Below are 14,650 nucleotides of genomic sequence, written 5' to 3'. Positions count from 1 at the left end.
GACACAAGGGGGGTCAGGACCCAGTTTTCCCAGGGTAAGGAGGACAGCCAAAGGTGGAAGCAGAAAGCACAGACAAGGGGAATGAGGACACAATAAATCCTAGCAGCAGCAGTGTTTTGTTGAAAGGAAGAGGGCTGTGCATCATGGTTTTTTTCAACTGCCAACCCAGCTAATTGTTCATTAGACTGGAAACTGACAGCCAGCCAGAAATGCAGCCTTTCCCTTGCATTTTTGATCCCTCTTCCCCTCAATCTAAATCACAGAACCTTAAGAGCAAAGGGAAGATGGACAGAAGGAGAAAGCAGAAGACCAAGGCATTTCCAAAATAATTAATTACCTTTGTTAAATCTAACACTGCAGCAGAGAGCTTGGGATACCGTCTTTCAAGAGGTTCGACCTCCTTGACCTCTGGCAACCTCACTCCAGCAAAGAGTGGATTTTTATAGAACAGCTCTTGATGCCTCGGAGTTAAGTTACCTGGAATGGGTAGGTTATATTGTTATGGGACCACAACTGCGTACACAAAGCTTAGCACAGACTGTAGCCCTCTGCTCGATTGTACACGTCAGGATGTCCGTGCCAAACGTTACCATTTTCCTTACGCTAGCTAAAGCTCTCAGCGGTCTCACTGTGGTTCTTTATCCTATCAGACATTTTGGATCTAGAACCTCAAAGACAGCCAATATGAAAAGGCTTTTCTTGGCTGAGAAAACTCTATCCCTCAACCTGGCCCAGACTAACCTTAGAGACTGAGACCCTTCAGTGATGCCTTTGTGGGGTCTCCCTTTCTACAAGCAAAATGAACTCTGGTTCCATTTTCAAGCTAAAGGAGACCCACTACCTTTTACAGCATATAAAGGAATTAATGTTCTCAAAACACTGCTGCCCCAGCACCCCAGCCATCACTTCTCACATGTCATGATTCATTTAGCTCTACCTGCTGCCTTTGATGCTGGGAGTTCAGCTATGGATCTTGGCAGGAATGGGCAGTTTAACTGGAGTGACTGTTACTGCTTCTAAGAACATCAGAACAGCCATAGTGGGTTTGACCAATGGTCCATCTAGCCTTGCATCCTGTCTTCTGACAGTGGCCAGTGACAGATGTTTCAGAAGAAAGGAAAACATGGCAATTATCAAGTGATTCATCTCCACCATCCAGTTCTGACTTCTGGCAGTTGGAGGCTTGACTTAGGGACACCCAGAGCATGGAGCTGTGCCCCTGACCACCTTGGCTAATAACCATTGATAAGCCTATCCTCCATGAACTTACCTAGTTGTTGTTTTTTTTACCCAGTTATACTTTTGGCCTTCCAAACATCCCCTGGCAATGAGTTCCACAGGTTGACTGTGCATTGTGTGAAAAAGTACTTCCTTTTGCATGTTTTAAACCTGCGGCCTATTAATCTCATTGGGGGACCCCTGGTTCATGTGTGAAGGGAAGGAGTAAAGAACACTTCCCTATTCACTCTCTTGACACCACTCATGATTTTACAGACCTCTACCATACCCCCCCATAGTTGTCTCTTTTCCATGCTGAACAGACCCAGTCTTATTACTCTCTCCTCACACAGAATCTGTCCCATGTCCTAATCATTCTTCTTGTCCTTCTCTGTACCTTTTCCAGTTCTAATTCATGTGTTTTTGAGATGGGGTGACCAGACCTGCATGCAGTTCTCAAGGTGCGGACGTGCCATGGATTTCTCTGAAGAACCCAGCCAGCAGCATCGGGAGCGAGTTCCCCTGCTGAGAGCTCTCCTGCAAGGGGCAGGGCTGGGTTCCCCTCTCCCCCTTCCTGTTCGGGAGTACCGTACGCAAGGCCACTAGGGAGACCGCCTAAGGTGCCTGCAGCATTCTGACCAAGTTCTTCCTTTCACCAGCTCCAACTTGTGGTCTTTTGGCTTCCGCAGTGGCTGGCCAAGGTCTATGACTTGGATGAGTGCATGCTAGCTGAGGCTCAGTCCGGATAAGATAGAGGTGAAGACAGTGGGATGGGGGGGTGGGAACCTCAAGGAGACAGCAGATGCACTATCTGTCCCTTTAACTGAGGGCGCTTTGGCTACTGAAGTCTACAGCCTAGGGGTGCCATTAGGAACCTGCCGGCTTCTGGCTAGCCAGATGGCTGTGGTAGCCGAGAGAATTATTTTAAATATTCCCTTGGCAACGAAGCTGCTTCCTTTCCTATCAGAAGCGGATATGGCCACATCTACATGGCATAACCTTTGACTGCTAATAACGTAAGGCCAGCTTGCTTCTAACAGTCCCAGTCAGCTACAGCAAAGCGGACAGATTGTGGTATTTTCAAATCTTACAGTGCTATAATCATTAACAAAAAATATCCACGTTCCAGCCTGGGAGGCAAGAGGTGAAATGAAATACATCTGGGAGTCTTCACCAAAGCCCGAGAGGACATTTGTCCACATGACAAAAAAAACACCCTGTTTCGGCACAATCATCCATCTTTGCCAACTCCTCCCTCTCCCCCCCCCGGACTGAAACAGCATGAGTGCATTAAGGCAAGAATCAGGCACTTTGGCAAGACTGTTTGCACAGTGTTTGCTTACACTACTCCCAGTGCCACCCTTTTTTCATTGCCATGACATACCATAAGCCTTTGCTAGTTAAACTCAGAAAAAAGCTGACACATTCTTACCCAGACATTTCATGATATGGTACAGCTGGTCAATGTCCGAGTCCCCAGGAAACAGGGGCTCTCCTGTTAGCATTTCTGTGACCAGACAGCCAATGGCCCACACATCCACAGCCCTGAAAGAAAAGCACCGAGACTGAAACCAGCACCAGCAAAACCATCTCAGGGTAGTTTCCTTCTTACATCTGAGCCCAAAGTTGCCGGTGTTCATTGCCCGGAAGGTCACTGCAGGATGCATGGCCTGACACAGCATTGCCCTGGACAGCGTATGGTTTTTGCCTGAGGCAAAATTACTGTTTTCAGTTTTAATCAGGCATAAAAAAAGATCTGTTTTGTGAACTAACGTTTTGATTAATGATGCTGCCCACCCTCATGTAACATAACACGCTGTAGCATTTCCCCCCTTATTAACGAGGCAGAAGTGGAGCCGCTCTTTCCTAAGGAGGCATTTGTTTTTAAGATTTATTTGCTGAAAGTGGATTTAAGGTTCTATAAAGAGATAATACGTACATACTTTTTTAAAGAGGTATGTCAAGCAGCATTAGAAATGTAAAGGGACCAAACCAGGATTTCTCCCATTAAAGTCCATGGGAGTACTGACCAAGTCTACAGGACAGATCCTCAATGCAAAGAAATCCCATTAATTCCACTCATACCCCAACAGGGCCCCCCACATATCTGTCAAAGTTCTGAGGGGCCTACCACCCATCTAATTAGCATTCTCCTCCACTATACAACCTGCAGCCTTCAGAATCCATAATGCTGTTAGCATCTTTCTGTCTGAAAATGATAGGAAGGAGCTATCCATCGATCTCAGGATTCTCCACTGCCTTCGCCCATCACCATAGTACTCAAGCAGCTTCCATGTAAAACAGATTGGCAATAGGGAGGCCCCTAGGGGACTTGATTGAGTCTCTAGCTCCTCTATCTTTGTGCATTATAGAAACTGTATTGGGGGTAGAGGCTTGTTTGTGAAGGGGAGCTGTTGTTGTGTTATTACAGTTATGGTGGAAAAGCTGCCTCGTAATTTTCTGCAAAGCAGGGAAAACCCTCTGCAAACTCTCCTGTTCATTTTCTTACTTGCCATACTTGGTATCGCCAACCAACAGTTCTGGAGCTCTGTACCATCGCGTCGCCACATAGTCAGTGTAAGCTTCACCAGGGGCTGCCAGGGTACGAGCGAATCCAAAATCACAGAGTTTTACAACTCCTGACTGGGAGACCAATATATTTTCCGGTTTAATATCTCTGTGTATTATCTAACAAGAGAAGCAGAAAGTATAATTGAAGAACTTCCTATTTCTCTATCATAAGAATTTACATTCTGTAAACTGACCCACCAAAAAATCTAGTTCCACTGTATGTATGTAAAAACTAAGCTTTCACCTGCACAGAGGATACCTAAGCTGAGTCTTCAAGACATTCATGTATGCACAAAGCACGTGCCAAAACATGTATGTGTGCGCACAAACATCTATTTTGTATACAAATTATCATTTTGTTCATGGCAGTGTGTCCTTTGCACATGAAGTTACCTACCACAGATATTTTGCAAGCACAAATTATGTGCCTGATTTCAAAAATCTGGCCTTGACCATTTATTTAAAGAATAAATGTTGTAAGTGTTGGGCTGACACATCTCAATGCTTTGGGTTTATCATGCCGCTGAAAGTAAAGAATTTCTATGCACTAACACAATATCAATTTCCCAAATATACAAGAAAATGCTTCTTCACACAATGTGAGATTAAACGGAAGAATTTGCTGTCACAGGAAGTTGAATCCAACAATTTAACAAGATTTTTAAAAAGTTAATATTTAAAGAGCCATCATGAATATCCAGAATCAAAATTAACAACAAAAATGTTTGCAGAGCTATTAAACCTCATACTTCAGGGCTTAAATAAATCTTTAAACATGGAGATCAGGATGGACAGATTACCCCACATCTGCCTACTACAGAGTTCTTACATCTTCCTCTGAAACAGTTGGTGCTGGCCACCATCAGAGACAGGCTAGAGGGTTGGATGGACCTTGGGTCTGAGTCACTCTGGGAATTCCTATGAAATACTGGTTTCAGAGTCGTAGCCATGTTAGTCTATATCAGCAAAAAGAACGAGGAGTACTTGTGGCACATTAGAGACTAACAAATGTATCTGGGCATAAGCTTTCGTGGGCTAAAACTCACTTCATCGTGGGTTTTAGCCCACGAAAGCTTATGCCCAAATAAATATGTTAGTCTCTAAGGTGCCACAAGTACTCCTCGTTGTTTTTTCTATGAAATACTGTCACTATTAACATTTGCATACTTTACATATTTCTTTCCAGCTGAAGCTTTACTTAAAATAAGTACTTAGCAGCTACTCATCCATTCAGGTTTTTTTAAATGCAAAGTTAACCTCATTAATCTACTTACATTGTGACTGTGACAAAATCCTATTCCTTTTATAATCTGAAATAAATATTTCCGAACTCTATTGTAATCTAGTCCATGTGGAAACAGCTCAAGGTCGTTGAGAAGTGTGTGATCCACAAATTCAAACACCAGATACCATCGTTTCTTCTTCTTACACACTTCCAGCAGGTTCACCAGATTTTCATGTCGAAGTTGCTGTTATAAAACAATAGATATGTTATGAGAACATATCAGCATTTACCAGCATAAAAGACCTAGAGCCTGAAAACTTAATTGCAATGCACCTGGTATCCCAAACATCCTCTCATCTTTGACATAAAGAAAAGGAGTACTTGTGGCACCTTAAGAGACTAACAAATTTATTTGAGCATAAGCTTTTGTGAGCTACAGCTCACTTCATTGGAATGCAGCCGATGAAGTGAGCTGTAGCTCCCGAAAGCTTATGCTCAAATAAATTTGTTAGTCTCTAAGGTGCCACAAGTCCTCCTTTTCTTTTTGCGAATACAGACTAACACGGCTGCTACTCTGAAACCTGTCATCTTTGACATGACACTCGTGCTGTTTTATGTTTAAAATTGGGTCCTGAGGGTCTCATAAGAACGGCCATACTGGGTCAATCCAATGGTCCATGTAGGCCAATATCCTGTCTCTGACAGTGGCCAGTGCCAGATGCTTCTCCAGAGAAAATAACTTTAATTTCATAAGTCAAAGAGGCACATGTACACTTTTTACCAGAGTCAGAAAAAGCAACTGAGTAAACACACATCCATATTTAGTTTACAATAGAAAGGCTGACACTGAGAATCTCATTATTGTATTCATAAAGGGAATTTTCAAAGCCCACCTCCACTCTTTGGTACATAATTCACAGCAACTGGATTTAGATCTCTACAGCTCATGAGTCCTGCCCCTGAAAAGGTGACTGGTAGTAAGTTGGGCCCCAATCTTGCAAAGACTTCAGTAAATGCGTAAACATAAGCATGCACTTAAATTAAAGGGATATTTGCATGTGTAAAATTTAGTATGGGCTTAAGTATTTGGGTCAGGATATGACCCTAACAATGTAATCCTACACTGACCTGTCCACAAAAAGGATTTCTGCCCCTGCAGAGGCAAACCAGAACCCCAAGAGGTCCCCAAGCGTAGATGACAAGGAGGCTAGTTTTTACTAGAAAATTCAGTCACAGTAGATCACATCCTCAAGGCATTACAGTAAATAACATGCTGCCGAACATGACTTTATGCTCAGGATAGACGGGGCAATCATATTTAACCTTATCTCAGCTGGCCAGGAACAAACCTTACCAGACCCACAGTATTACCCACAAACAGTTAACACAATGTTAAACACAGCTTGTTCCTGTCATGTCCGACATTGTCTTGGTTAGCCGGGCTCCTCAAGGTCATGTTCTAACACAATCTAGGAAATACAAGCCCCAGCTGTTCACAGTCACCCATCCCTGCTAGTCCTACAGGAACAGAGTCTTCCAGAGATGCTCCTGCTGTATTCTAGCAGCTGTTAGAGGAGCCACTGAAGGCAAGTGCATGTATCCCAGGGAAGGGCCTACACGGTGAAAATTCTTCACTCTTTACTCTTCCCCACATCCTGCAACAGGTGAAGGAGAGGGTATGTGCTACCAAAAATCATATAATTCTTCTCTTCCATTCCTTTTCCTACTCCCCTCTCCACTCGCAATTACAAAAATCTTGTCTATAATAATGTAATTTACAGAGCTGTGCCAATTCACCACCATACTCATGTGCTTGTAAGTGTTAACTCCATACTTTACCCTTTGGCTTCATGTGTTTATAGACAGTAAACTCTCTGCAGCAAGGATACTCTCTTCTCTGTGATTTTACTGGGCCCAGAACAATGGGGCTCCTATCTTGACTGGGGTCATTGGGCATTCCCATAATGTAAATATTTACAACAAATAATAACAGTGCTGAAATACCTTTAAACTAAACATACAAATGGAGAGTTCAGACTTCAGCATTCTTCCCTAAAATTCTGTTAACAATTAAACAGGTTTCATTAAACTATGTCTCATCTGGCACAGTCAGGTTAAAAAGTAACATACCAAAGAGATAGAGGCACCATTGAGATATTGTTAAAAGATGATGGTTTAGAAAAAGAGTTAGTCAAAACTGCAAATGAAGCCATGGAGGTGTGTTTTCTACTCATTTTACCACCATAGTCTAACAAGAGCAAAGTCCAACTCTTTTTTTTACATTTTTTTACAAATGTTTTACATTTGTGTTATTAGCTTATCATCTGTAGAGGCAACAAAACAAAACCCACACTGCTAAAAGAGAGTTATTAACCATGTTGCAGTTGCCAATATTTCTGAAAAGTAATCAAGAAATCATACAAGACATTTTCAAGATGTTTTATTTGGAAGCTACCACATGAACACCAAGCCCAAAACTCTTTGTCTACACACAAGTCATAGCGCTTCAATTATACCAGCATACTTAAAGTGGTACAATCCCTCTAGTCTGGATGCTGTTACACCAGCATAAATGAGTTTAGGGCTTGTCTGCACTTCAGTCCTGGTGATATAGCTACGCCAGCAGAGACCCCCCGCATAGACACAGTGTAAACTGGCAGAAGTTCTTCTGCTGGCATATCTACAGCATGTGTCCCAGTGACATTTGCTAAGCTGACACAAGCACTCTTCTGTTGGCATAGTTGTGTCTACACTGAGGGGTTTGCCAGCATAGCTGTGTCTGCTGAAGGGAGAGAGATATTTTTTTTTCCCCACACTCCTAGCCAGCATAGCTACGCCGACAAGACTTTGTAGTGCAGATGAGGCCTTAGGCTGGCACATTTTAGTCCCGTTGGGGAAGGGGAATTAGCTAGACCAGTATAATGCACCTTCATACCATCGTCACTGTGCTAACACATGGGGTTATACCAGTATAACTGTATCAGTAAAAAATCACCATAGTGACACTAGTACAAAACCTGTGAGCAGGCCAAGCCCAGCAGTCCATCTAAACAGCGCTACCCAGCAATCATGCAGAAAGTGAAGTCTGAAGTGTAATGCTTGACATTGTCACTTAGCAAAACAACAGTGGAAGTTGTATATGCAAGTGCAAGAGTGCAGGAACATATGCAAAATATCCTGTAATACTCCAGTCCTATATGCTGTTCTGCTGGGAAACAACTCCTTCTGACTCTTTAGGGGTTAAAGGGGAATGTACCAGATGGGCCTGGAAAGGGAAAATCATTTGAGGATAGCTGAGGTTGTACTGAAGTGAGGCTGGGCTGAAGGGATGGAATGAGATTTAGAACCATCTCATGATGGTAGCCCACCCCAGAAGGTGCAGAAGGCCCACACAGCAGGGAGGGATTCTCTCTGACTTTGGAATTGGGCACTTGGTACTTAGATGCCATGGTGATAAACCATGGATTAGACAGACAAAACAGGCATTGAATTCTAAAGCCCAGTCTACTAATAAAGAACTTGAACAACCAAGTAAAAGAACCCGATCAAATAAAGATGAAATGCTGGGAATAGCATTTTACAGAAGAGGGAGTGGAATCAAGTCTATTACTCCTAGCCAAGTGCTGGGTTACTTTTAATAACAAACTGAACACACGTTCCCTAAGATCAGACGCCTGCTAATTGACTGCTGGATAAGTCCTATGGACTCTGGAAAACTGGGCCTAAAATTCCACATCATGGATGTGACGGGTTCGGTCACAGAGATCCCCTTGGGACTGTCACCGGATGTGCTGAAATTACCTCCGAGCCTGTTTTTCCTGGCAACTTGGGACTCCAGAACCCTGCCTTGTTGAGCCAGACACACTAGCCTGCTGCAGCACAGACTCAGGGTCTGAACCACGCCCCCAACGCTGCAGGCTTTAACTGAAAACCACGCAGCAGGTTACCTGGCTCCAGCATCCAGCTCCCAATGGGATCCAAACCCCAATAAATCCGTTTTATTCTGTATAAAGCTTATACAGGGTAAATTCATAAATTGTCCACCCTCTGTAACACTGATAGCTGTGCATATCTCTCCGTTTGCTCCCCCAGGTATTAATCACTTATTCTGGGTATATTAATAAATAAAAGTGATTTTATCAAGTATAAAAAAGTAGGATTTAAGTGGTTTCAAGTAATAACAGACAGAACAAAGTAAATCACCAAGCAAAATAAAACAAAACACACAAGTCTAAGCCTAATACAGTAACAAACCGATTACAGGTAATATCTCAGCCTCAGAGATGTTCCAATAAGCTTCTTTCACAGACTAGACTCCTTCCTAGTCTGGGCCCAATCCTTTCCCTTGGTACAGTCCTTGTTAGTTCCAGCGGACATCTTAGATGGTAAACAGGGGCTCTCTCTTGGCTGGGCCCCCCCAGTCCTGCTCCACCCCCTTTTATAGCTTTGGCCCAAGGCAGGAACCCTTTGTCTCTCTGGGTTCCCACCCCTCCTTCTAAATGGAAAAGCACCAGGTTTAAGATGGATTCCAGTATCATGTGACATGGTCACATGTCACTGTAAGACTTCATTACCCACTGGCTGGCACACAGGTAGGCTTAAAAGTAAATAGAGCCATTTACAGGTCATTTACAAGCACCCTTAATGGCTTCCACTTAATATGTTTACATCTGTAATACAAGTTTATATCTTATTCTCTTAACTCCAGACATAGAACTAATACATGCAAACAAACAGGATGACCACACTCAGTAGATAAGCTTTGTAATGAGACCTTACAAGAGACCTTTTGCACAAAACATATTCCAGTTACAGCTTATTCATATTTATAAGCATGTTTTTATAAAGCATATGGAGTGCAACGTCACACTGGATATACAGACTTCTGTCCTACTCAGCTGTGCCAATATTCTTGGCATTTTCAAACACCAAGGCTTTTATAAAATCCACTCTGAAAGTGACTCATTCAATCAGCATAGTATTCCCAGAGTTACCCAATAAGATATTATCATCAGGTTTTCGTGGTACCAAAGAACAGGATATTGACAGCAGCTAAACGCACAGTGGGAGCTGCCAGGAGAAAGCTGGAGTTCAGGGCATATGAGTGGAGGGCAACTGAAAAGCTGTGGGAGGTGGTTAGAGTTTCTAGTCCCCAGGAGGTGCAGAATATAGGTTTTGGGAAGGAGAGGCAGCTCAGGGGTCTCACCTCCTTGCAGGGAAGGGGGAAAGTGACTTTGTATCTGTGGAAAAGGGAGCATGAGCTTCCTTGCCACCTCAGACACCCATGACAGCAGCCAGGGACCCTAAAGGGCCACACCCCCAACAAAGATAGGTAAGCACATTAGCTGAGTGTTACTGCGAAAATGATCAGCAGTAAAATAGTTCATGTTCATAGTTAAATTATCATTATTAGGTTTCAGAGTCAACACTACTCGAAACAAAGAGGCACAATTCACACCTATCCTACTGTAAGGTCTGAGGCCTTTTTCTGCAGTAATCAGCAGCAGCCGCAGGAGGACAGCAGCAGCCATGAGCTAAGAAGCAGAGAGTCACAGCCTCACATTCCACCTAAATTGTCATATCGGGCAGTTAAGAAGGTGCTTCTGTCCTAATAGTACCCACCAGCACCAGAGAAAGAAAAAGATCGTAAGATGTTTAAAGTTTAAGATTGCTTGATAGCATTCTGTCTGGCAAGGAGTAACTTAACGTTTGTGATTCTGAAATCTACACTTGTTTTTATTGTTTTGCCTTTATGGTCCCTACTTCTCTATTGTTTATCTGTACAGTTTCTATCCGATTCTTTGATTCTTGCATAACTAATTTTGCAAAGATTTAAATCAACTAAGATCTGATTGGTTAAAGAATTGTTTTGTAGTAGGCTAGAATTCGTGAAAAATACTGTCTTGTAGTATTTCAGTTTTAAATGATTGGTTAAGATTTTGCTAAGTAGGATCCAAATTTTAACTGTATGGGGTCCAAAAGGAAGTTCTTTGGAACCCAAATCCAGGACACAGCCAAAGATCTGAGCTGCCAGACCTCAACAGCCTGGCGACCGTACCAGGCAGAAGCTGGAGCCCCAGACAAGCTAATCTCAACTAGCCGTCAAGAAAAGTATGTCAGCCTTATTGGGAGTGGGGAGCATTGCATGCTTAGTGTTCGTATTCTGTTTTGGTAATTGTTAATAAATAAAGGTTAAGGATATTATTGTATAAGGCTCTTTCACTGGTAAGAGACCCTGCAACCAGACAGAAGATTACACCCTGAGCCCTAGGATCTGGGTACGGGTGGGGGTGCCTAAATTAACCAGGTTACACCTTGAGCCCAGGGAAGGGTAAAGGTGGGGGGCCCTAGAGTGTGCGGGTAACACTGCAGTTATAGTTTCAGGCTATTTACAGATTCAAGCATGGGTTTACTCATTGCTTAGGACTGGAGTATTTGCTTCACAGCCATAAGAGCTAAAGAGAGTTTTGTTTTTTAATTAAAGATTAGATTCTGGAGAAAATTCCACAGCTGTTAAAGACAAAAGACTCCATCCATGTGGAGCTTGCAGCCTAAGAAACATAAGATTAACTCTCCCGACATTTATTTTCACTGACTGTCTACGTATACTGGACCATGGCATATTAATAGTAAAAAGCTCTTTGCCAAGCTCTCTTTCATCCAGGAACAAAAATTAATTTCTAAGATACCTGGGAGTGGGGTATGCCTTGGGTTTGATACCACACAGCATCACTGCTAATGGACCAGATGAAACCCAGGGTCAAACTGGATTGCCTCACAGTACATTGGGGAACCAGAACTTTTCCCTAGTGGTTGTATCTTATGCTCAGCATCTAAGCTTTCATTTAACAAACTTTTAAAGATAGTTGTGTCTTATAGTTGTGAAGATTACATTCATTTCATATTTTCAGGGTTAAGTGATGAAGCCATATCTGCCTGAATCTGCTGATAACCTGAAACAAAAACTCTGCAGTAGGTGTAAATTGTACCCCTTCATTTAATAGGGGGAGTTGATGCTGAAGCCTAATGATGACACTGTTTCACTGCTGATCAAAATTGTACAAGACAGAGGAAAGGGGCCATTGTGGAAATCTGCACAACATAGTGTGAAGAGCATTTTAGTCTGGTGTTATGAATGGGTAGAGGTTAAGGGAATATCAGGACTTCATTTGTTCCCATCTGACTCAGGATAATACTCTATCCTCTGCAATCTCCTGTACCTAGGTCTATCCTTGTAGAGTGCAAGGAAACTTTGGCTCGTACACAGAGCGATGGCCCACATTATGAACTGGGCAGACTCTGTATTCTGCACACGCTGCCAATCCCAAGTAACTAGGGGATTACATCGTCCCTTTTAATCCACACCACTGGGGCGAATCAAATTATTAGAGGCAAGGAAAGACTTCCATATCAGGAGAGATGGAAAAGACTGGAACGCTTCATTCAGAAAGGAAATGACTGGACGGGGATGTGAAAAAAGTATATAAATTATTGAATGACACAGAAAAGGTAAATCAGATGGTCCCGTTTACCCTTTTATAGTACAGAAAACAGTAAATTGAACTGGAAAGTGACAAATTTTAAAATGGATAAAAATGGTTCTAATAAACCACAATGTATAATTAGTCCATGGAACTCATGGCCACAAGCCACCACTGAGTCCAAGAGCTCAGTGGGATTCAAAAAGGATTAGAAATGTGTATGGATAACAGAATATCCAGTTGCATTAAACAGAACAAACAAATCTAAGGATTAGAAAGCTGCTCAGTGCATGGCATAAGTCAGCCACTAACTGATGGTGCTTGGAAAGAAATTTACCCCTCTGGGTAGATTATTCCACAATTATCCATGATGCAGATGTTCTTGCACCTTCCTACAAAGCATCGCATACTGGCCATTGTTGGAGATAGGATCCCACACTAGGTAGATTACTGCTCTGAACTGGTATGCCAACTCCGGTGGTTTTAGGTACAGTGTCACTCACCTCTATTGTGCTCCTGTACACCTCTTGCTGTCAGAAGTCCCTTTTTTAATTTGTCACATATAATGCTCCACTTCCAGCCATGTAACAACACTAATATGTTTCCAACTGGCAGATGAAGAGAATATCTGCCAACAGAATGCCTTTAATTGCAGTCAAGGGGGAATCAAGTTTGCAGCTTCATTTGCATCTCATTTCCTTTCACCCTTCCCTCATGAATAGAGAGCATACAAACACATTCCTAACAAAGTCAGTGCCAGCCAACTAACTGAGAACAGCACCTAACCAAAAAGAAAAGTAACTCCCAATTGATCTGAGCTAAATGCCAAATCAATCTACCATTGGTATTTTTAAAAATAACGGTAGCTAACCATACCTAAATTGTTCCATCTAGATTGCTGCTATATTCCAAATGTAAACATAAAATGACTTATGTCAAGGTTCCTTCCCCACTCTGAACTCTAGGGTACAGATGTGGAGACCTGCATGAAAGACCCCCTAAGCATATTCTTACCAGTTTAGGTTAAAAACTTCCCCAAAGGTACAAACTTTGCCTTGTCCTTGAACCCTATGTTGCCACCACCAAGCGTTTTAAAGAAAGAATAGGCAAAGAGCCCAGTTGGAGATGTCTTCCCCCAAAATATCCCCCCAAGCCCTACACCCCCTTTCCTGGGGAAGCCTTGCATTTCTGATCTGTTCCCGGCAAAAGCATCACACAGACAGACAGAACCCTTTATTCCCCCCCCCTCCAGATTTGAAAGTATCTTATCCCCTCATTGGTCATTTTGGATCAGGTGCCAGCAAAGTTATCTTAGCTTCTTAACCCTTTGCAGGTGAAAGGGTTTTGCCTCTGGCCAGGAGGGAGAAAGGTGGTTAGCCTTCCCTTTATTTTTATGACACGCTCCCCAAATCACAGATAGGGTGAAAACGCTGGTTGTGATTTCTTCCTGAAGCTCTAGGAGAAACCAGAGTTAAAAAGACACATGCACCTCTAAATATACTACTAACTGTATAAACTAACAATATTTTCCACATCTCAAGGACAATTTTAACCAGTTGATTCTGGGAAACTTTCACGGGAGAGTGCATCAGCCACTTTGTTAGAAGATCCTGAGATGTGTTGGATGTCGAAATCAAAGTCTTGGAGAGCTAAACTCCACCGAATAAGTTTTTTGTTATTTTCCAGGGCGGTATGAAGCCACTGTAGTGCAGCATGGTCGGTTTGCAGGTGGAAACGCCGTCTCCAAACGTATGGGCGTAGCTTTTCCAGAGCGTAGACAATGGCGTAACATTCCTTTTCACTGACTGACCAGTTGCTTTCCCTCTCAGACAGCTTCTTGCTGAGAAACACGACAGGATGGAACTCTTGATTCGGTCCTTCCTGTGTTAAGACTGCTCCCACACCACGCTCGGACGCATCTATGTTTACTAGGAATGGTTTGTCAAAGTCTGGGGCCCTTAGCACTGGGTCTGACATGAGTGTTGCTTTAAGCTGGTTAAAGGCCTTCTGACACTCTCCAGTCCACTGAACTGCATTTGGCTGTTTCTTTTTGGTTAGGTCTGTCAGTGGGGTGGCGATTTGGATGTATTGCAGTACAAATCACCTATAATATCCAGCGAAACCTAAGAAGGACTGGACCTGTTTCTTTGACTTT

The 14,650-nt window shown here is 42.8% G+C and overlaps 1 protein-coding gene across 4 annotated transcripts in view; it reads right to left on the bottom strand.

The window, feature by feature from the left end:
• CDKL2 (cyclin dependent kinase like 2) overlaps positions 1-14,650 on the bottom strand; it is a 36,750-nt gene that overhangs the window by 13,914 nt on the left and 8,186 nt on the right. For 2 of the 4 annotated variants that reach the window (XM_038398105.2, XM_043514079.1), the window contains 4 exons: positions 5,064-5,258; positions 3,728-3,906; positions 2,651-2,763; positions 338-477 (listed from right to left, as the gene is read on the bottom strand). In XM_038398105.2, coding sequence (XP_038254033.1) covers positions 338-477; positions 2,651-2,763; positions 3,728-3,906; positions 5,064-5,258 — 627 coding nt within the window. The remainder of the gene's footprint in view (positions 1-337; positions 478-2,650; positions 2,764-3,727; positions 3,907-5,063; positions 5,259-14,650) is intronic. The other 2 variants (XM_043514080.1, XM_038398107.2) reach the window with 1 other exon arrangement.

This window comes from Dermochelys coriacea, chromosome 4 (genome assembly GCF_009764565.3).
Source record: "Dermochelys coriacea isolate rDerCor1 chromosome 4, rDerCor1.pri.v4, whole genome shotgun sequence".
Lineage (NCBI taxonomy): Eukaryota > Metazoa > Chordata > Testudines > Dermochelyidae > Dermochelys > Dermochelys coriacea.
Note: the sequence above shows the minus strand (reverse complement) of the source record. Positions and strands in the feature narration are given on the sequence as shown.